Below are 23,279 nucleotides of genomic sequence, written 5' to 3' on the forward strand. Positions count from 1 at the left end.
CTTTCTTTTATTGTTTAAAAGGGAAGATGTCAAATCATTTGGAATATTATCATAACAAAATGTTTTATACAAGGTTTGATTTTAACAGAACCAGAGGCATCTTAACACTCACCCAAAACTTTGGGAGGTTCACCAACCTCTAGAATATTTTTTTTCTCCAAATGCAGGCTGTTCAAGTGGTGCTTTTCTCCATCTGTTAGCATACCGTGCTCAGAATTACATTGTCATATTTAATGTAAAAGGGATCAGTCCCCTTTCATAGTTTAAATTCAACATATTACTATGATTGGAAGACCAATGTTTTTCTAATTTATAAACCAAACCAAATATCATAAACTTACATGTTTATTTAAACAAAGTTCTCTCTAAAAACTGAAAAACTCTAAGAACTGAGCAACCCCAAAGGCTTGATGTGAACACTGAAAAATCATAATAAAACTCAAAGTGAAAAGAAACCACATATGATAAAGTGAAATATCTACTTTCTCTTTTGAATTTTTCTTTCTATGTGTGTATTTATGTGTGTGTGTGTGTGTGTGTGTGTGTGTGTGTGTTTCCAATGCAGCAAATTCACAATGCTTACAACCTAAAGAGTCTTACTGTAATTTAGGGCCGAGCTACATACTTACTAAAGTTGATGACAATGATGATCACATCACAAAATCTCATGATGGAAATGAAGTAATTTGAAACCTCGGTGGTGTAAGCCTGGTTATAATAATGATTTGAACATGAGCAGTGCCAATCTATTTCATCTTGAAATTTTACACCTCCTTAGGATGCAGATTCCTTATTTCGTATCAGTTCCATTTCAATTTGCATCTTACAATTTATTTACTTTGTCTCTCTCACCATTGACAGTATTTTATTATTTTCCTAAATAAATTCCTCACATCCTTCAGTTCAAGATTTTTATTAGACGTAGAATTAGCAGAAGAGGTAGTAGTGGTGGTAGGAGAAATATGTCATTTTGCTTATATTGATAGAGAATCACCTAAATATTTGAGCATTGTAGATGAAAGGTTTTGTAATCTATCAGTAATTCCCTGCCACACTTATCATTCACATGTCTGGGTGTTTTGCTTACCACATCTCCACTTTTCTTAATATGCCTGAAAGCTATGTGTGAATTGAATGACTAAGACTAACTCTAACAACTGTTTGGAAGCCTGTGGCAAAAATCAGTGGAATGAAATCGGTGCTATGGCGCATAATGGGATTAGGGAGTACCTGGTGAGGTGCAGTTGGTGCTCGGATTCGCCCAGCAGTTCTGTTAGTCTCAGGCACTCCTCTCTGGCCCGGGCTGCCTTCTGCTGCTCCTGTTCCAAGTGTTGTTTGCTTTCACCCAGTTCTATTCTCAATTTCTCTATTTCCTTAGGTAGAGAGAAGGGGGAAAAGCATCCATATAAATACATGCACTTGAATTCAAAATTAGCTCATTTTTATTTTTTGCCATGAATTTCAATGTGATAAAAAATTATTAGAAAATTTAGGCTAGCTTCCATTTTATGACAAAAGGAATTAGCACATCCAAAAATGCACATGAATGAGGTTTTATTGTGGATTGTAAAATGAAATCTGAAATCTAATTTTAAAAATGAAATGATTAAATGAGAGTAGTCAAAGTGGATAATTGCACTTTCATGCTAAGAGTCGTTCCCTTTAAAAAGTAATATTTACTTAAAATGCCACTACCTTTAAAATGTGACATTTTTGTGTGAGATTCAATCAGACACATGTAGTGATTTACATCAAGTATGTACTTTTGATTCTAAAAGATAAATGTATGGCTTCATTTGGGTGTTTCGAAACCCAAATTAAAGGTAAAATAAATAATTTAAGAGATATTTTAGAAAAATGTGAGGTGTAAAAAATGGCATGATTATGATGTTCAATATTACTTGGAAAAAATACTCCAGGAAAAAAAAACAGCATGAGAAATTTAAGCGTTGAGAGTGTATGAGATTTCTGAGCTAAAATAATATTTCCATTTAAATTTGCAATTTAAAAAGTCAACAAGAACACTTTAAGACTAATAAATATGAATATATAAAATTTCTGAAGGTTTATTTTTTGGTTTCAGGATGAAATTATCCTTATCTTACTGAAACTCAAATATTTCAAAGCAAAAATACCTTATACAGGCCACAATTTTAAATAATTTATATACTAAAGTAGAAATATTTATTTATCAATAGAACATCTGTAAAATTAAGCCAAAGAAAATAAAAGATGAACCTTTAAAAATATTTAGGCTATTAAAACAAGAAAAAAAAAAGAAAGGGCAGAAACATTTTCAAATTCAGCAAAAAGCAAGAAGCAAATTTGATACAGAAAAAATTGCAACATCCTTTTGGAAAACAAAATCATGTGTAAGTAGAGGGATTTAAATTTAGTATTTAAATAAACTTCCAAATTTCCTCATGTCCTTATTCAATATTCTGAACAATCTCCAACTACCTTTGATACATCATGGAGGATAAATTAAATAATTCATTTACATTTTTTCTTGTATTCATAACAGTATAAATATTCAGTTTATCTCCATCAAAACCATACATTAACCAACAATATAATAACTTAGTACAGTTCTCAAATATTGGCTTATTTGAAAAACTATGAAATAATTGTATCATTTTCATTCAGTGTAGATTTTCTGTATTTTTCAAATTGGAATACTAAGTTAAACTGACTTATTTCTTTAAAATATTGTGTTATTAAAGTTATACCCATATATTTCCAATTTCATAATTAAATATAATTAAAGAGATAAAAATAATAAAGACTATTAAATTTGTATTGTTTAACATTTATAAAATTAACAAAAGCAAAGAAATACAGAATTGGAATTATATGTTAACTTTAAAACTTCAAAAATTTATTCATTAATTTTCTTACACAGTCCTATATGTAAGAAACTATACTACATAATATGATGAATTCAGAGTTCCCATCTCTCAACTCAGTAGTTAATAATTCATCTGGGTAAATGAGACATATATACACAAGAAGACTATCAAAATGCAAAGCATATAAAAACACCAACTGAGTTATGGAGAAAATTCATGCCTCAGTAGCCAGATGAGGGATATATTAGCATGAGCAAGAAAAGTGAGAAAGAAGTAAGGGCACGAAAGCTCTGGAGTGATACTTTAGATCACATTATGAAAGCTCTTTAACTGTAGATTAATAACGCTCCATTTTTCTTATAGATAACAGGGTGACATTAATGGTTTAAACAGGTATGCAGTACGACAGAGGTTGAGCTTGAGAAAACTGCATGGATGTGCACAATCAGTTTAAGGTGGCAAAGGATGGCGGAAGGGAGACCATGAAAAGATAACTGCAGTATTCCAGACATGAGGAGTGGAGCGACTTAAAACAGAAATATAAAGAGAAAATGGTGATTTTATGGAAATAAAAGGAGAGGAATCGGAAGACCAAAGATGACTCCGGAATTTTGAATTGAGAGAAGACAAAAGAATGACAGTAACAGAAAATGTATAAAATTCCAAACTTTTTTAAAAAGAAAGGATACAATTTTTGTAAGCACTATGCAACAGTAACAACGTATGTACCTTACACTGGTAATTAGGTTTTAAGTATAAATTAGCTGCTTTCTTTTCCTCATGTAATAAAAAGTCAAGGGTTGCACTGCAAGACAGTCCAAACACAGAGGTAAAGAACATGGGTCTAACAGCCAACACAAATCAGGCCTCCAGACACAGCTCTGGCACTTTTCTGTGACCTTGGACAAGTCATTAGACTATTATACAGTTTCTTCCTTCCAAAATCAGAGTGATAACAAGCTTCTAAAGCTGTTGTGAAGATTAAATTAGGCTAGGAATACTTAGCAGAGTGCCTAGCACATAGTAAAAGCTGAATACAAGACAGCGAATATCATTATTACTGATTTTTCCCTCTGTCTTTCAAGAACAGCAAAGTGACAAGAAAAAATGACCCACCTAAGAATATATGACTATCTCCAAAGAGTTCTCAATTTAATTCATAAAACTTCCCCCTTCTCAATAAAGCAGTATTTTGGTGAAAACTGAATAAAACTTCATCTATTGTAATTTCAAAATGTGAAATGCATTTTTGTTAGGAAGATGGAAAATTACTGCCTGCTTCTGATTAACCATGCCAGCAAAAGAGCTTATTGGTGCAGATAATCAAAATCAACAAATAATCTAACCAGCTGGACCAGGGCTCAACACCTACTCCCTGAGTCAGGAAAATCTGCCATGGCACCAAGTCCAACCGTTAGAAGAGAAATCTCTTGCCAGAAATGCCATGCTCCCACTGGCAGGATAACCCTTTGCCTCACCCAACTAGGTCAGGGCTGCTTCCCTGGCCGTATATAGTAGCTTGGGGATGAAAGACCAACAACAGCCATAGGCCAATTGTACATCACTCCCAAAGCACACTATTAACCTGCATGTCTACAGTGCAGTTTGATGTGGCCATCTTTTGGCTAACTGGGCAAAGGCAGGTCCAGATAGCTTTACACCTTATCAAAGGGTATCTTTCAAGTCATGACTATAACCACCAGAAAAACTCAAAGTAGAAACTGTTAAAAGTGGTCACTGCAAGAAAACAGTACTGGGGATCGAATTTGGAAAAGGGGAGACTTGATGCTGTTCATTTATATCCTTCCACACTGTAGGAAGTTTTTTTCTTAATCATGGGCATATGTTAACTTTCTTTTTATTGTTGATTAAATTTGCCCATCAAAGTAATGCACCTAATTTAAGTCATATAGTATTAAATGGCTCATAACAAGGAACAGCAGGGCCCATGGTCTACCTCCCCGATTTGAAACCTAATCTCCAATGGCACACACCATTAGTTCTTCTGATGTTTATCTTCATATTTTTAAAAGACAAACTTATACTGCTATTTCTTAAGTTTTCAATATTAGACCTTCCTTATGTGAAGAAGGGTGACAATTTAGGTCTCGCACAACCCACCCTACATACCCACCTCATGCTCCCATATAATGATTTTGGTTAAAGCATTAGTCAGTAGTTCATTTACATTATAATGATTATGAAAAATTTGCTCACTGCTGAGACAAGCATTATCTTGTTTAGATTAATTTTCTTATGTATCATTTTATTATTTCTAGAATTGTCTAGTTTTTTAATAGTTTGTTTTTCTAGATAACTGACATTTTCCCCCAAATATTCAAACATATCTGTTAAACAACCATCAATAATATTTTTTTAAATAACCACACATATTAGATAAAGTGTATGTTCTTTTAAGAATTTTTTTCCTGGATATATCCTTCTTGGCACCTTATGGATGGCCTGGTTGATCTCTACATTGTGTCAAGCCTTCCCTATCCTCTTTTAGAGTTCTCTGTTTTCTCTGTCATAAGTCATCATGTTTCTCAATTTATTCCCTTTTTTGGTCGAAGTACAATCTCCAGGTAGCTTTAATAAGAAAAGGTACACGAAAAACACATTTTCGAGTATTCGCGTGCCTGAAAATGCTATTATTGTATGCATACACTTGATTGTTTGGCTGGGTATAAAACTCTATTTTGAAATTAGTTTTCATTCAGGATTTTTAAGAACTATTCCACTGTCTTCTAGATCCTAATAGCACAACTGAAAAACCCTAGGCCATTCTGATTCTTGGTACTTGGTCTATGATTTACATTTTTTTCTTTCTGGAAACTTTTACAGTCATCTCTTTTTCCTTGTCATTTTGAAATTTTGCAATGCTGAATCTTGGAATGGAGCTGTTTTTCATTCCTTGTGCGGAGTTTTCAGTGAGTCCTTTTCAATCTGAAGGCTTATTTTTTTTCAGTTTGAGGATGTTTTCTTCTACTATTTTAAAATATTTTAATGCCATACACTTTAGCTTCAGGACATTAGTTGTTGGATTGATTATCTCATTTTCTTATATTTTCCATCTCTGTCTTCTGATTGTAACTTCTGGAAGATTTCTTTGACTGATGACACCTCATTTTGAACGTTAAGAAAATTTTCTACCCATTTTGTATTTCTATGAGCTATTTCTTGTTTTTATTGACACTTTTTTACATAGCATGCTAATTTTAATCTATGAATATAATATTTTACCTATTAGAATATACAGTATTTAAATGTTTTCCTTTGCTTATTATATGTTGCCTCAGTTTCCTCCATGTTCCTTTCTTGTTTGTCTGATTTGGACTCTCCATTATGTTGTAGGTTTTCCTCAAATACAGGATAACACTTGGCTATCCTTTTATATTTAAGAATGAGGCAGTTAATAAACATATGGGTTTAATAAGTTTTGGGGTAATATGATAGTTTATTTAGACTGTTGTTCAGCAAATATTCACTCCCATCTCCCTTCCACTGAAAGTGGAATATATTATGTCTCCCCAGGGACTTTGGGCTTAGCCATATAATTTCATTTGGCCAGTGGAATTTGCATGGCTATAATGTAAGCAAAAATCATAAATATGTTTATGTTTAGCTCATGTTGTGGTGATTAACCATGAGAAGTGTATGCACTGGGTAGCCACTGCCCCTTCAGCTTAGACCACAGAAAGAATACATGGAGATAAGACCCAAACTCCAACCGTAGCCCAGACAATGCACAACCCACAATCTGAAGCAGAAACACCCAGTCAAATAGAGCACAGATCAGCCAAAGCTTACCTGACCTGCAGACTTATAAATATAAACATACATGATTGTTGGCGCAAGCCACTGAGTTTTGTCAATATAAAATTATTACTTGAAAGGAATAAGGAGTGTTACAACTATACATCACCTTAGAATTTTATTTGATCTTTGAAACAACTGCATGAAACATACAGGGCAGGTATCTCTGTTTATACATATAACAAATTTTGGGTCGAAGACATTGAAAATTGTCTAAAGCAGTACACTCAAGCCTTGAACCAGATCTTCTGACTTCACTGCCTTCACCACATCGTACAATAAATTATGCAGTTGCTTTCAAACATTTTTTTGGCCAAGATCCATAGTAAAAAATCCATTTTAAATCACAATTCAGAGACACACACACATATAAATGTAAGAAGCATTTCATGAAATAATATTAACTCTTACTATGTGTGATGTGCTCTGACATTTCCTATTCCATCTTATTTTATTCTACTTCTTTTATTTTATCTTATCTTTTTTATATATATATATATATATATATATATATATATTTTTTTTTTTTTTGAGACACTCTGGCACCCAGGCTGGAGTGCAGTGGTGTGATCACAGCTCACTGCATCTTTGACCTCCTGGGCTCAAGTGATCCTCCCACCTCAGGCTCCCAAGTAGCTGGGACTACAGGCATGTGTCACCATACCCAGATAATTTTTTTTTAATTGTTAGTAGAGACAAAGTCTCGCTATATGGCCCAGGCTGGTCTTGAACTCCTGAGTTCAAGCAATCCTCCCACCTCAGCCTCTCAAAGTGTTGGGATTATAGGCATTAGCCACTATGCCTGGCCAATTCCAGTTCTTAAAAAAAAAATTTCTTGCTTCAATCTATAAAATTGATTTCACAATCCTACAATTTGAGAAGCATTCTGTACTTCAGATAATTAAAATATATTTTTTACATAAATTAAGTAGAACCAAATAAAAAGTTTCATTAAAAGAAATTCTACTATACATTTTTCCTGATTTCCTAAGAAAAAATATCCAAAGAAATGAATGCAAAACCTATTTGAAAAATTATATAACATCTTAATTCAAAAGGATAAATTTGCCTAGAAAGAAAAAGAAGCATAAACTATAATACCTCAATGATAGTGATTTATTCCTGCTAGTAAACATTATGTGGCTTAAAAATTATTTCACCATCTTTAATATAGGGTGACTTGTTTGTGTAACAGAAGATGAGAATGGGGAGAAGAAAAATTACAGAATAGTAAGAAGACTAGATTCAAAAATCCTCACAAGTTAAAAGAAGGAACTGGTGGATTTGAGGCTGACAAATTTTGACAATGTGAATTTATCACTCAGAAGCCAATGAATGAATTCAAAGAATATATTTCCAGAAGTAAGGTAGTACATAATACTGAAAATTGAAACATATAATCTATCACTTGGGAGAAAATAATCATTTATATAAAGTTCTGTGTGTGTAAAATATGTATTCATTGGAAATTTAGTATTTACCAGTTCATACTTTTATTAACTTATAGATGTTAAGATTGATTTTGTCAAATCATTAGTAAATTTTTGTCTAGAGCTGCACTAGTTTGCTTTGGCTATTTAAATTTAAGCTAATTAAAGTAAAGAATTTAGTTCCTTACTTGCATTAACCATAGTATAAGTGCTTGGTATCCACATGATGATTCCATGGCTACCATATTGGAAAGTGCAGGTATAAAATATTTTCATCATCACAGAAAATTTTTTGGCATAGCACTGGTCTAGAATATAGCAAAATTTATTTCTAAGACTCATTCTCCAAGCTAGACACTTGGGGAACCAGCCTATGTGAACAAAAGGATATTATAAGTAGTAACTCATTTTAGAAACAGCCAAAAATGATTGCCCTCTTCACTGTAGCAGATGTAGAAGGTTGCTGATACCATTCTAGAAATCCTGTTCACGGTTACCATTGTTGATTGCACATAACGCTGACTTAATGCTTTTATTGTGGACTTAATAGTAACACTGATACCAGCTATCATTTTTGAGTGCTTACCATGTACCAGGCACTGTCTTAGCATTTTATATTTTAAACTTCCATTCTGTGTTCATGACAACCATATAAAAATAAGTATCCTATTCCTGTTTTACAGATGAGAAAACTGAAGCTCACAGATGTTAAGTAACTTACATAAGATTATACAGTGGCAGGGCTGAGATTCAAAACGGAGTTAGTCTGATTTCAAGTCCTATAATCTTTCTACTACACCATATTGTCTCCCTAAACAATCCTAGATATAACAGAAAATAAAGAGGAAATGACACAGTCTGCCTTCTAAAACCTCTTGGCCTATAATGTGACATAGGTGGAAGACACAAATAGCACAGAGACAAAGGAGAAGATACAACTCAGATGACATGGGTCAAATATCATGCTGCCAAACACAGGGATCTCAATGTGCAAAGCCCTGGGCCTGGTTCACTCTGAAGAAGCATTTCTGCCGGAGATTTTAGGGCTAGTGACTTGAAGACGTCCTGAGGTTTGGATTTGTTTAGCCTCAGGTCCCACTGTCTACACCTTTTACAACATGATGAACTCCACGCCAGCCTAAGAATCAACGTGCAACTTAACCTTTCAGCCTTCCCAATAAAATACGCAACATTTTTGTGGAACTTTTCAGTTTTCCAATTGCTTCCAATGTGGCTATTTAATCAATCCTTACTCTAAGCAAATATTCTTTAAGGAATTTTAAGAAACTTTTTTTTCTTTGCATAATGTTAACAGAAGTGGCATCAACTGATCACTTAAATTCAGAAGCACTTCCTCAGAGCTAACGTAGCTCTCAGCCAAAACAAGTGTTCAAAACAGATGAAATGGAACTGTGGCAAGAAAGAAGTGCCTTTCTAAAAGTATGTGTCTAAAGAAGAGAAGAATTTAAGACATCTGATATAAAGCTGACTGTATTACATTGTGACAATACAGCAGACTTTTTGACTAAGCCAAGTTTACACCACTATTCTGTCATGCCAGGAGATTCAGTGGCAAAAGAATCATTACAACTCTGCGGTCAGTTTGCAAAAATGAGTTCAGGTGATATCTCTACTTTTTTGGGACAGGTTTAATAAAGACTTTACGTTGGCTAAAAATGAAAAAAAAAACTTGCTTTGCACTCTTATGAATGTAAGTTTCTAATCATCATAAACAAAATATCAGGCCATTCATTAAATCTGCAATTTTTTTTCTTTAAAATAATATAGGGCCTTTTTGGCCCCTAATCCTATCATGCTTTTTCAGTGTTCTAAATGAGTAAAATATTAACAATGTTCAAGGTATTGTATGCTGACATATTTGCATACATAGATAGAGATCTTGACTTTTTATGTCTGCTGATGCTAGGAGCAGACATAAAAGGTGTAAAGGAACATTAAGATAGCCCTGGATGAGGGAAAAATCCGAAATAAGATGTGATTGTTGGAAAGCTATAAAAGAGAAGTGATACATTTTTCAAATGATGCATTGCAAAAGAGTTGTTAAGGTATTGTGAATATTGTCAAGGGTAACTGGGAGAGGTAGATTCAGATTACAGATTGAAATGGATAAAGACAACCCGAAATTGTGAGTAAAAAGAGGTAAAGTGAAAAAAGACAATGTTGAAATAAATAGAAAAGTCTTAAAATAATGAAGTAGTCAAATATATAAATCTCCTAATTGTTGACCACACCAGTTATCATCTGTCAATGGTGTGGAGTTTTAAAACTGTCTGACAATAAGTTTTGCATTGGTTCAATACCAGAAAATGTATCAAGAGCTGAACTATAAAAGACAGCCATCAATCACAATGTTAAAAACCTACCACTTCAGAAGCACACTTGTCTCTTGCCCAGGTTGTATCCTTCATTTCTTACTTTTAAGGTCCCCTGTTTCTGCTCTTGAGTTTGATGTAAATGGCCCTCAAGAGATGCAATCTCTTATCACCCTGCTATGTGGTACATTTCATCCTTGTCTTCAAACATTATGATCATAAAATCAGATGGTTTATAGTTACTGCAATAGGAACATATAGTAGAGTTGCAACATGTAACAGAAAGAGATAAATGGAAGAAGTATGGGTGACTCCACCCACCATTCAACTCAATGAGTGAATGCCTTGGAGTGAGCATGAAGAGTGAGACATGAATCCACTGAGCCCTTGGTCGGTCACAGTACATGTGTACCTTTCATAGTATGACCATCTGACAACACTATGTGGTAATTTCATTTAAGAAACACGTACATTTTTCATACAAAGCACAAACATTGCCAAACACAAGTCAACTTGTTTATCGACTCCCCATTTGATTAAACAGCAATCTATCCCAACAATGAAAGTAAAATGATATGGGTTAAAATCTTTGAGACAGGGTATGAACGTCTCCAATGTGGCAGGAATATATGGCTCTAAATGCACATAAAATCAATACAGACAAATCTATGTAGACTATTAAATTATGAGGAATTTATGAGATTTTGTTAAAGTAATTTTGATCACATGCAATATTCAACTTTTTAGGCTGAACTTGGAACATAACCCCCTCCTGAAATGTCACTCCACTGGGATGAAATACACTGAGTTTATCTTAGTAGTAGGATTTATTTCACTGGCTTCACAAATAATTTTTATTCCATGTTTATAAACATTCCAGAGGTTGAAGGGACCCGTTATACCTTACTACACTTACTAGGAGAAATTCATTGTTTTTGCCTTCACTTGTGAAGATCTTAGATTTGTCCCTACAAATATCAAGGGTCTGATATCACTGTAAAGATTTTGAAAGCGGCTTCCTAATACCGCTCTTCCCCCTCACTCAGCTGGGAGTTGAATGTTTTTAGTACCTGACTACTGGAGGACTACAATGTTTACTGTTTCTGTAGGAAAAACATCCCAGGAATGGTGCTCAATCACTTACAAATCCACCTAAATGAACTATCATCCAAGAGAATGTTTCTATGTTTTGTTCAGAGCTGTATCACAAGAGCTATGTCAACGAAGTTAATAAACTCAAAACATTTTGGATATTTGGCAGTTCCTTGTTTTGCAAAGCTGGTAATTCTATGGCATCTATTCTACTGCACATACTATAAAATGCTATATTGGAATACTTAAATATGATGGTCTTATAATGTTTGTGGAGAGAACATAACTAAAAAGACTATATTCCTTTGCTTGGTATACATATAAAAGGAATCCTTTAATATGCTATGACCACCCAAATGTTACGATTTCTAAAGAAAGAAAGGCTCAAAAAAGTAATAGCTTGGCCCTTCTTTTCTTTTCTCTTTTCTTTTTCTTTTTTTTTTTTTTTTTTGAGACAGGGTCTCATTGTCTTAGTGTCACCCAGGCTGGTGAGATTACAGTTCACTTCAGCCTTAATCTCCCCAGCTCAAGAGATTCTCGTGCCTCAGTCTCCCAAGTAGCTGGGACTACATGTGTGTGTCACCATGCTGGGCTAATTTTTGTATTTTTTTTGTAGCGACGGGGTTTTGTCATGTTGCCCAGGCTGGTCTTGAACTCCTGGGCTTAAGCGATCCTCCTGCCTTGACCTCCCGAAGTGTTGGGATTACAGGCATAAGCCGCTGTGTCTAGCTGGCTTCTTATTTTCTAAAAGGAAATTATGTCAGCCATGTAGTTGACATTCCAATTTTATGAAAGAAAAAATCATTTTCCACTTAAAATGTTAATATATAAGACTAATTTTATACACATGTATATTTACATATAATATTTAGATATATACATCTATTTTAAGATATACATATAATATATTTATATATGAATGCATATATTAAATATATGTAATATATTCAAGTTGACTTATAATGCTATTTAATAAAATAGCCCTTGGTACATTAGTAAACAAAAGTACCAGGAAGAAACTGGGACTCCTTCCTTTCTTCCCTGAGACCAAGCCATGATCCCTTGGGAGAAAAGCAGGAAGAGGGTGACTGGTGAAGATCACCTCACTGTTTCTGAGGTGAAAGTCACCAGTGTAAAGGTACCTTTGACCTGTGTTTGCTAACAAATTGGCACAATTTTTAAAAATAGCAACTCTAAATTTACTTTATGTAAAAAAAAAATTACACCTAACCCTGACCTAATCCTTTTGAAAGCACTTCAAAAGGATTTTTTCTTGCTACACTAGCTGTATTCAAATAAAAAATAAACCTGGAGTTGTTTCTTTCAAAATGAACTGCAAAAAACCAGGAAAACAATCTTTTCTGGTGGGACATCTCCATATAAAAAAAGTAGTCTTTCCAATGGCGAATAAAAGCGAAAAATCTAAAAAGTATAAAAGCTGGTAGATAAAAGAATTACCAAAGAAAAATTATCTTTAAACAGTTACCCAAAATGCAGGAAAACATATCACAGCATAATAAAAGGAATATTCATTACAGTTATTGACTTTTATTACCATTTGAAAATAGTTTTTTTTGCCAACTGAGAAAATCATCCAAAGCAAAAATAAAATATAATAAAATAATTCCAGTTTAGGAAAGCAAACTGTTAATTTATTCCCTTAAACTATTCCTTCCCAAGCTCTCAATTCAATACAATAAATATTTTTGAGCACATACTATGTGCCTGCTATGTGCAATGTGCCAGACATTATTTATATATATATATATATATATATATATGATCCAGATGGCCAGATAATTTTATATATATGTATATATATCTACATATACATATGTGCACATACATATACACACTATATATGAATAATATCCAAGTTATTTCACTCTTCACTTTCTTTTGTAACTATTAAAATATTAATTGATTCCCTATCATTTTGATAAAAAACAAGTGCAAGTCCAATGAGACATCTAAGGTACATCATTTCCTCCTCAAATTTACAATCATCTGGGCTACAGTAAATAACAGAAATTATTATAATACTCTTATTTAGTTTTCATAAAAATTTACAGCAGGAAATTATAAGTATTAATATTAGGGCTTCAGGACTCATTAAGTGAAGTCTAAACATCATTTTCACATTATGTTATTACATTTTGGGCTAATTATATTCACTTATGTCTAAACATTAAAGCTATTACTTACTCAATAGAGTAATTGCATTGATATTATATTGAAATATAAGATTAAAAAAACTTGGTCACATTGCCCACTACTAATTACAGTGGTGTAGCTCCTGCACCATTCCCTATGTGTAGAAATATGGCTAAACACAAGTAAAAAGCAAGACTAAATATAAAAACCACACTAAAGCAATTTTAATAAATAAGAGAATGACAGGCACTTTCAAATAAGATAAAGATGCTTTCACTATAAAAATAAAATAAATTTAAATGAACTGAAAATATTGCTATTCATAAAGTTATAACTGATTTTGCCTTAAGAAAACTTCATAAGTCAATTTAAACACAAGAAGTTTATTATTGACTTCAAGTTTAGAAAATATCTTTTTCATTATTAAATGTATCTACAATGCTCTCAGGTTCTCATCATGAGGTTAAAAATACTTAAAAACCAACAAGGATGCCATTCATAACCCTAAATTAAATAAAGTTTTTGAAACGGTTTGTTCAAAATTGACACTATTACCTTAAATGAAGAGCAGCCTAAAGGTCATTTCAAAACTGAATTTCAACAATTTTCTATACTTCTACATATGCTTCAGATGGAATATTTTCTCAGATACTAAAATTACAGGAAAACAAACATATATGCAGGCATACTTTTCAAAGCCAAAAACTTTTTAGTGTAGATATAAAAGTACTGACAACTACAAAAGTCACAATTTCCAAAGAAAGCTAGATAATTAGTCTGCTATTATTGCCATAGTAAATATAGTTCTTTAGATATGGTATCTGCTACTAAAACTTATTGTGTAAAAGAAATTGGCCCATTTATTCTTAACCAGAACAAAAGGCAATTTTTGGCAAAACTATTTTGTCTCTTAGATGGTGTACACATTTTTATTACTTTTCTACTATCACAAATTAAAACTCTTACACCAAATGGTACTCTTACAGAAACTGTCTAGAAAATAATAAAATACTCTGATTGCTAAAGGGAATATACAATGAAACTTTTGGGTTATTTTGTACCTAACTTTCAAGACTTCGATGTACAGTATTCACTTAGCAAATACAATTCTCCTTTAAATACTGTGCTGCTTATATTTTTTTCTAAAGTGTACTCCTATGTAAATGGTCCCAAAAACATTTGGGAGTAAACTCTCCTGTGAACATAAAACATTTTGTTTCATAAAAAACAAAATAGGCCTTTAGGAAAAAAACATGCAGTTAGGGACACAAGACACCTCAGTCATCATCTTAATCTATCGCCTCACTTTACAGGAGGGAACGTGGGATCCAGTGAAGTTAAACCACTCGCTAAGCCCACTCAGCTGCACTAGAACTCAAGCTCCAGACTCTTCGCCGATACCCATTTCCCTTCAAATGTGGAATAATGCCAAGCCACAACGCTAACTCAGTTACAAGCATAAATAAGCTTCTATTGGCAATAATTAACTTTTCAATGCAATAAAGAAAACATATCGTCTGTTTCTCCTCAGACAACTGTTAATCAACAAGAACTTTTTCATTTTGCTCTTTTATTCTCTTATTAGTTCTGTCAATCTCTGACAACTAGAACAAATGTAAGACTTATTCTTTTTTTTTTTTAAGCAGCATCTTAAAGCCATACATACTATTTCTTAATTTAGAGGGAAAAAATGCATTTTCTTAGGTTTGGTTTTTGTCAATATTACTGTTTGGTATAGGTGCTAGGACAAAAGAAAATGTTTATTTTCTCTCAAACCAAGAAAACCTCAAACATTTTTCCAGTTCAAACTAAATGATTTTGTTTTGTAGGAAACTGTATTTTAATTTTTCACTAAATGAACTTCAAACAACTGAGAAAAGGAAGTCATATTCTTGTAGTCTGGATCACTTAATAGTTCAGACCATGGAATACAGCTCCTCTTCTTGCCTATACAAACACACCGGCTCTAGCTGAGGTCACCTCTCTCTACCTACCTACCTACCCAGTTTCTGTTACTCCTTGGTGTACCTAATTACAGAGAACATCAGTATCAATGCTCTGGCTCCCAAATCCTAAAGAGAGTAGCAGAGGTAAAGTATTACTAAAAACATACCTAAAGCATTCTCACCTATAGGCTCTTACTAACATTTATGCTTGGATGCAAAATATTCTGACCACCCAAACAGCATGTCTGTGTTCAACTTACCTTTAAGCTGTTACTCTGCTTGTTGGTGACACAAAATAATTCTTCTTCCACTGGAAAACTGGACAATTTAACCTTATTTTGTTGGAAGGTTTTCACCAAAATTAATGAAATGTTCTTATGTGAAGAGGAAACAGCAATTTTAACAACAAAACTAGGTTTATTTATAGAGACATAACTGATTGAAAAAAAAATCCTTCTGTACTGAGACATGGTGTACGTGATCTCACCTTATGGGGAGTTTTTAGAAAACTCACTTTAGCTGTGGGTTATGTAAATATTTCTGTAAAATTCTATTTGAGGAACTTGAGAATTTATTGAACTTGGTTTTAACTCAAAAATAACCTATATTTTCTAACTAATTTTAGCAAGCAGCACCAAAATGTGAAGTAGATTTTTAGCTAATATTTTGAGTGTGTTATTTTAAATTAACAGCTTTCACATACAAAGGAGTAAACTCATCTCTTCAATTTATTGACCATCCATTCTATTCCTATGTATGTATACAGCTTTTCATAGTTTAGAAAACACTTTCATATACACTACTGAATTTATATGCTGTGATAATTAGAAAACTAGCAAAATTCCTGCTTTCACCCATTTTCATAAAGAAAAATAAAATAGGCATAGAACAGAGAGATATAGGGTAAATGATTACGACAAAACACTTTAAAATGGAGAATAAGTCAATAGAATGAATAGGAGAAATCTCAAAAAATGATTTTAAGACTCAAATTTCCAATTTATCCAATTTATCCCATTTATCCCATTTATCCAGGTTATCTAGATGAACAAAATGGAATTTCAGGCAGACCCATTTCAATTTTGCCCTCTTATTGGGAGTTTCCCAACACGGGTTTACATCCTGCCAAACTACAAATCTGCTCCATATTTACAAAGGCACTTTGATTTCTTAGCCATCCATGCCCAATTTCTTCATTACCCATCATCAATGCAAGCTTCTGTCACATGGTTCATTGGTATCTAAGCAAACTACTTATACACAGTAGGCATAAAAATAATTTTTTATTTGACTAGAATTATTTTGAAGAAGGCAATGGTCTGGTTCTTAAACAGAAAAATAAACATGATCTGGTTCTTAAAAATCAATTAGAACAAAGCATATGGAAGACAGAACAGCAAATATCAAATTATAAGGAAGCTACAGGTCACAGGCTCTGTGATGCTCTCTGTGCTATACTATTTAGACCACTAACTTTAATGAGGATGCCACCGACATGCTGATCAAATGTGTCTGTGGTATAAACCTGAGAGGATTAATTTATTATGGCAATATGCTGAAAAGAGGATCCAAGAGAGCTCGGACAAGCTGACGCAACAGGCCCAAACGAAAATGACCAAGTTCCAGACAGGTAAATGCAAATGCCTATATTCACTGCCCAGTTGTAGGTCAGCAGATGCGTGCCATGAGGGGTTTTAATTGAATTTTAAGCTCAATAAGAATTTACAATGAGACATATTTGATAAACAATAAGGCAAATGATAGTTGGCTCTGACGCCAGATCAACGTAAGCTTAGGCAATAGCTCCACTGCTATGCACTGGGCAGTTCAAACCAGCAGTCTCATATTCAGTAATCATCACGACTCTGGAAAGGAATGTGATAAAATGGGACACAGATGGGAGAGAGATGAAAGTGGAAAAGGTAAGGATCACAGTATTAGTAAAACTGGTAATTATTAGTGTGTATTGAGCAATTATTACATGTCATGCATTGTACTATGAGGTTAACATAGATGACCTAAAATTTTACAAAATCCTGTAAGGTGGGCATTGTAGCGATCCTCATTTTACAAAGAAGAAAACTGAAGCTCGCACATTTTCAGTAACTTGCGCGGGTTTGTCAGGTAGTAGGTAGTAAAATGAGAAATTTACTTGAGGCAGTCACTTGGCCATCTCTGCACCCACCTATCCATCCGGTTACTGTGACCCTAATTGCAATCAGGGCACCGGGGCACTGAATACAAAAGAGAACAAGACAAGTAAAAGTCTCTGTCCTCAAACAACCTACATTCTAATGGAAGAAACTGATTGTTTAAAAGCAAATGAACAATAAAATAATAAAAAACTTATAATAAGCGCCATGAACGAGGGGAATGAGGTGCTGTGAGAGAATAAGAGTATACATTAGTAGCCAGTGAAGTAAAGACATTGAATTGGAAATCAAAAGAAAGAAAAAGAGCTGGTTAAGCAAAGGAAGAGTGGGAAAGAATATATGTGGAAGATGTTTGTCCGAAGGCCGTGGCATGTCTGAGAAGCTAAAGGCAAACCACGGAGGCTCCACTGAATGGAGAGGGGAAGGGTGGATGAGAAGAGGGTGGAAAGACAGGCAGTGGAGAGATTATGCAGGGCCTTGTAAACTGTAGAAAGGAGTTTGGACTCGTGTTTCTAAATGCAAATGGGAAGCCATTCCAAATTGCTAAATGAAAGAGCAATGCAATGCAATTCACATTTTGCTTTTGCAAATGTGCGGAGTATGAACTAAAGAGGGCATAACTTTATGAAGCTAAGGTTGCGTTAAGGAAAGATGATAATAAACAAATGAGTAAGATATGGAGTAAAATAAAGCAGAAAGGGGGCAGGAGTACTTGGAAACTGGTTTACAACGTAAAACAAGGTAGTCAGGAAAGTCTCACACAGATGATTTCAGCGATGACTTGAAGGGTTATTTTGTGATCCACAGGATATCCCAGAGAACCCGGCGAAGAGAAGAGGGAGTCCAAAGGCTCTGAAGTGGTTGTGGGGACAGACTGGTTAGCACCTTGTAGGTCACTGTTTGACTTTGCCTTTGACTGTTACTGAGGTAGGAACCACTGGATGGTTTCAGAAGGCTGACAAGATCAGACATAGGTTTTTGTTTGTTTTTTTTGTTTTGTTTTGTTTTGTTTTGAGATGGAGTCTCACTCTGTTGCCTAGGCTGGAGTGCAGTGGTGCAATCTCGGCTCACCGCAACCTCCGCCACCCAGGTTCAAGCAATTCTCCTGCCTCAGCCTCCCGAGTAGCTGGGACTATAGGCACCTGCCACCGCGCCTGGCTAATTTTTATATTTTTAGTAGAGACAGGGTTTCACCATCTTAGCCAGGCTGGTCTTGAACTCCTGACCTCCTGATCCACGTGCCTCGGCCTCCCAAAGTGCTGGGATTACAGGAGTGAGCCACCTCGCCTGGCTGATATAGGTTTAACAGACTTTCTCTGGTCCTTATGCTGTGAAAGGGCTAGATGAGGAGAAGCAGGGAGCCCCAGTTAAGAGACTGTTGCTGGCCGGGCATGGGGGCTCACGCCTGTAATCCCAGCATTTTGGGAGGCCGAAGTGGGCAGATCACAAGGTCAGGAGATCAAGACCATCCTGGCTAACACAGTGAAACCCCATTTCTACTAAAAATACAAATTAAAAAAAAAATTAGCCGGGCATAGTGGTGGGTGCCTGTAGTCCTAGATACTTGGGAGGCTGAGGCAGGAGAATGGCGTGAACCCGGGAGGCGGAGTTTGCAGTGAGCCGAGATCGCGCCACTGCACTCCAGCCTAGGTGACAGAGCGAGACACCAACTCAAAAAAAAAAAAAAAGAGACTGTTGCAATAACACAGCTGAAGACGACAGTACCTTGAACTAGACGGTAGCAGTGGACATATGTGAAGATATATGGACAGAAGAAAAGCATCTGAAAAAATGCTCAGTACCATTCATCACCAGGGAAATGAAAATTAAAAGCACAATGAGATACCATTACATACTTACTAGAACAACTAAATATAAAAAAGACTGATCAAACATTTTCAACACATACAACTGCTAAAATATGAATATCATTATAAAAGGAGTTATTCTCATCTTGATTCTAAAACTTTCCATCAGACATAGCACAACAAAGACTGACCTAGGAGTGAGAAGCTCAGTCATCTCATTTAGGTACTATCACTAAGTATTTAAGGTTTGTTCTTAGCTCACTATGCATTCACTCAATCAACAGATAAATATCTGCAGTAGGTCTCCTCTGTGCTGAGTACCGGACACATGATGAAGGGTAAGCTAAGACCCTGACTTTAAGGACCTTACAGCCACTTCTGGCATGTCATTTCAGTTTTGTGGGGCTCTGTCTTTCCCTCCTTATCTGTTGCACCCACTTGTGCCCTCCAGGTGCACACAGAACAGTGCCTTTGTGACTCTGTCCTCTTTGCCTGAATGGCCTTCACTTCCCATTCTCTTGCTCCCTCCAGACTGGGCTAAAATATGACTCGGATGATATCTTTTTTTTCTAAAATAACAACTTTATTAAGATCATCCACACACCATAGAATTCACCCACCGAAAGTATACAATTGAATGGTTTTTAGTACATTCACGGAGTTGTGCAACTATTACCACAATCGATTCTAGAACATTTTATCACCCCCAAAGAAACTCCATGCCCATCAGGAGTCCTTCCCATTTGTCCCCAATTGCAGACCTGGACAATCACTAATCTTTCTGTCTCTATAGATTTGCCCATTCTAAACATTTCATATAAATTGAATCATACAATATGTTGTCTTTTGTGACTGGCTTCTTTCATCTAACATGATGTTTTCAATTGTAAGTCTACCATGCTGTAGAATGCATCGTTACTTCATTCTTTTTTACTGCCATGTAATATGTATGTATATACACACACCCCACATTTTATTTATCCATTAATCAGTTGATAGACATTTGGGGTGTTGGCAGTTTTGGGCTACTATGAATAATGCTGCTATGAACATCCATGTAGAAGTTTTTGAGTAGCATGTTTTGATTTCTCTTGAGTATAGACCCAGGACTGGAATTGCTGGGTCATATGATATCTCTATGTTGAACGTTTTGAGAAACTGCCAGAATGTTTTTCAGCCTGTATGACTTTAAATTCTACCAGCAACTTATGGGGGGGTTTCAGTTTCTCTACATCCTCACCGACACTTGTTATTATCTGTCTTTTTTATTACACTTATCCAAAGTAGATGTGAAATGGCTTCTCATCTTGGTTTTGGTTTGCATTTTCCTGATAGCTAATGATGTTGAGCATCTTTTCACATGTTTATTAATCATTTGTTAATAATATAGTTATTATTAACATATCTTCTTTAAAAAAAGTCTATTTGGATCTTTTGCCCATTTAAAAATTGAGGTGTCTTTTTATTATTAAATTGTAAGTGTACCTTACATATCCTAGATACAAGTCTCTTATCAGATACATGAGTCACCAAAAATTTTCTCCCGTTCTGTGGGTTGTCTTTTTTCTTGATAATGTTCTTTAAAGGTCAAAAGTTTTTAATTTTGGTGACATTCAATTTATCTATTTTTTTCTATTGTTCTTTGTGCTTTTGGCGTCATACCTAAGAAACCATTACCTAATCCAAAATCACTAAGATATATGCCTATGTTTTCTTCTAAGAGTTTTCTAAGTTTAGCTGTTACATTTAGTCTTTCATCCATTTTGAGTTAATTTTTGTCTACACTATGAGGTAGGAACCCAAGTTCTTTCTTTTACATGTGGGTATCAGGTTTTCCCAGCACCATTTACTGTAAAGTCTGTTCGCTCCCTATTGAGTTTTATTATCCTTGCTGAAAATCAATTGACTGTAAATGTGTAAAATCTTTCTGGACCCTCTCCTGCCACAGTAGGCCACACCCTTCGCCGAGCCCCCAGCACATTTAACTTCCTCACCAGACTATAAGAGTTGTTAAGAGCAGTAAATATATTTTTATTTTTCATTGCAACCCCTGTGCCTATTTGTTTGCAACACATAATAGGTTATCACTAACTATTAGTTAAATAAATGGCTGCATGGAAATAAGTTCATTACTCCCAGCTGACTCACAGTCTAATCATATACAGAACGGAGAAGGTGGACTAAGTTATTAAAGTCTTTTTGACCCTTAGTGCCCACCAAGCCATTGCTCTTTATTATCTGAGGCCCTTCCTTCCATCCTTTATATGTGGCCATTGAAATAGGAAAGACTAAAGACAAAAGTTACCTTCTTTTTTTTTTTTTTCCTTGTTTTTTTGAGACAGAGTTTCGCTCTGTTGCCCAGGCTGGAGTGCAGTGGCACGATCTCAGCTCACTGCAACCTCCGTCTCCCAGGTTCAAGCGATTCTCTTGCCTCAGCCTCTGGGGTAGCTGGGACTACAGGCGTGTGCCACCACGCCTGGCTAATTTTGTGTATTTTTAGCAGAGACGGGGTTTCACCGTATTAGCCAGGATGGTCTCGATCTCCTGACCTCATGATCCGCCCACCTCGGCCTCTCAAAGTGCTGGGATTACAGGCATGAGCCACCACGCCCAGCCCAAAAGTTTCCTTCATAAATTCCATTGCTATGTGGATAAGAAGCATCTTCTGAAAAATGCCAAGGTACATAAAGTTATTATTATATATTATTATTACTTTTCAGACAGGGTCTTGCTCTGTTGCCCAGGCTGCAGTGCAGTGCATGAATGCAATTTATTGCAGCCTTGACCTTCTGGGTGTGAATGATCCTCCCACCTCAGCCTCCCATGTAGCTGGAACTACGGGCACATGACACCATACCTGGGTAATTTTTTGATTTTTTTTTTTTTTTTTTTTTTTTGTAGAGATGGGGTCACACCATGTTGGCTAGGCTGGTCTCAAACTCCTGGGCTCAACGATCCTCCTGCTTTGGGACTCCTGAAGTGCTAAGATTACAGGAGTAAGCCACCATGTCTGGCATGAAGTTATTTTCGACAATCAGCAGTGGTTGTAGGGGAAAAGGGATTTTCATACCAGTAATAGTTTTTTAAAATCCATTATTGTGGTTCCCTTCCGAAAATCCTGATGCATTATTATATTGATAGATAGGTGGTCATGTTTGCCTCTTCTAAGTTATAGTTTAAGGTGAAGCAGTATAAACAGGAAAAAAAAAAAAAGCCCAATTCTTCTTAGTATAAATGCCTTTAGAATGTCTTCCTCTAACATCTTTCCCATTTTCTCTTCCCACTTCCCCCACCATCCCCCTCTGCCGCTACTTTTCTTTTCTCTTCTTGTTTTTATAACTAAAGATAATTCTAGCATCTTTCTTGCTCTCCTAGCCATTGAAGTAAGTCCATGGTATGTCAAATTCAGCACTGAGATACTTCAAACTTCAGGATCTGCTCAAGAAAAATCATCAATAAGTCACAGTAAGGTTATAGATTAATAAGATATATAGAAAGCTATATATCTACGTATATATTTAAAAATACATACAGATATTTGACCTATTCGTTAGTCTGTGTTGATGCTGCCTTTAAAATGAAACATGTCTGGTTCTTATTATATAAAACCTTGCATAGCTTAATTCGCTATACACATAGTGGACCTTCAGTAAATTAGGGAAGAAACACTGACCCTCCTACAGTTCTATGATAAATTT

At 35.0% G+C, this 23,279-nt stretch overlaps 1 protein-coding gene across 4 annotated transcripts in view; it reads right to left on the minus strand.

The window, feature by feature from the left end:
* The window catches only part of SDCCAG8 (SHH signaling and ciliogenesis regulator SDCCAG8), a 245,311-nt gene that overhangs the window by 121,395 nt on the left and 100,637 nt on the right, over positions 1-23,279 (minus strand). For all 4 annotated transcript variants that reach the window (XM_054501145.2, XM_054501156.2, XM_063667996.1 and 1 more), the window contains exon 13: positions 1,231-1,373. In XM_054501145.2, the coding sequence (XP_054357120.1) occupies positions 1,231-1,373 (143 nt within the window). The remainder of the gene's footprint in view (positions 1-1,230; positions 1,374-23,279) is intronic.

This window comes from Pongo pygmaeus, chromosome 1 (assembly GCF_028885625.2).
Source record: "Pongo pygmaeus isolate AG05252 chromosome 1, NHGRI_mPonPyg2-v2.0_pri, whole genome shotgun sequence".
Taxonomy (NCBI): domain Eukaryota; kingdom Metazoa; phylum Chordata; class Mammalia; order Primates; family Hominidae; genus Pongo; species Pongo pygmaeus.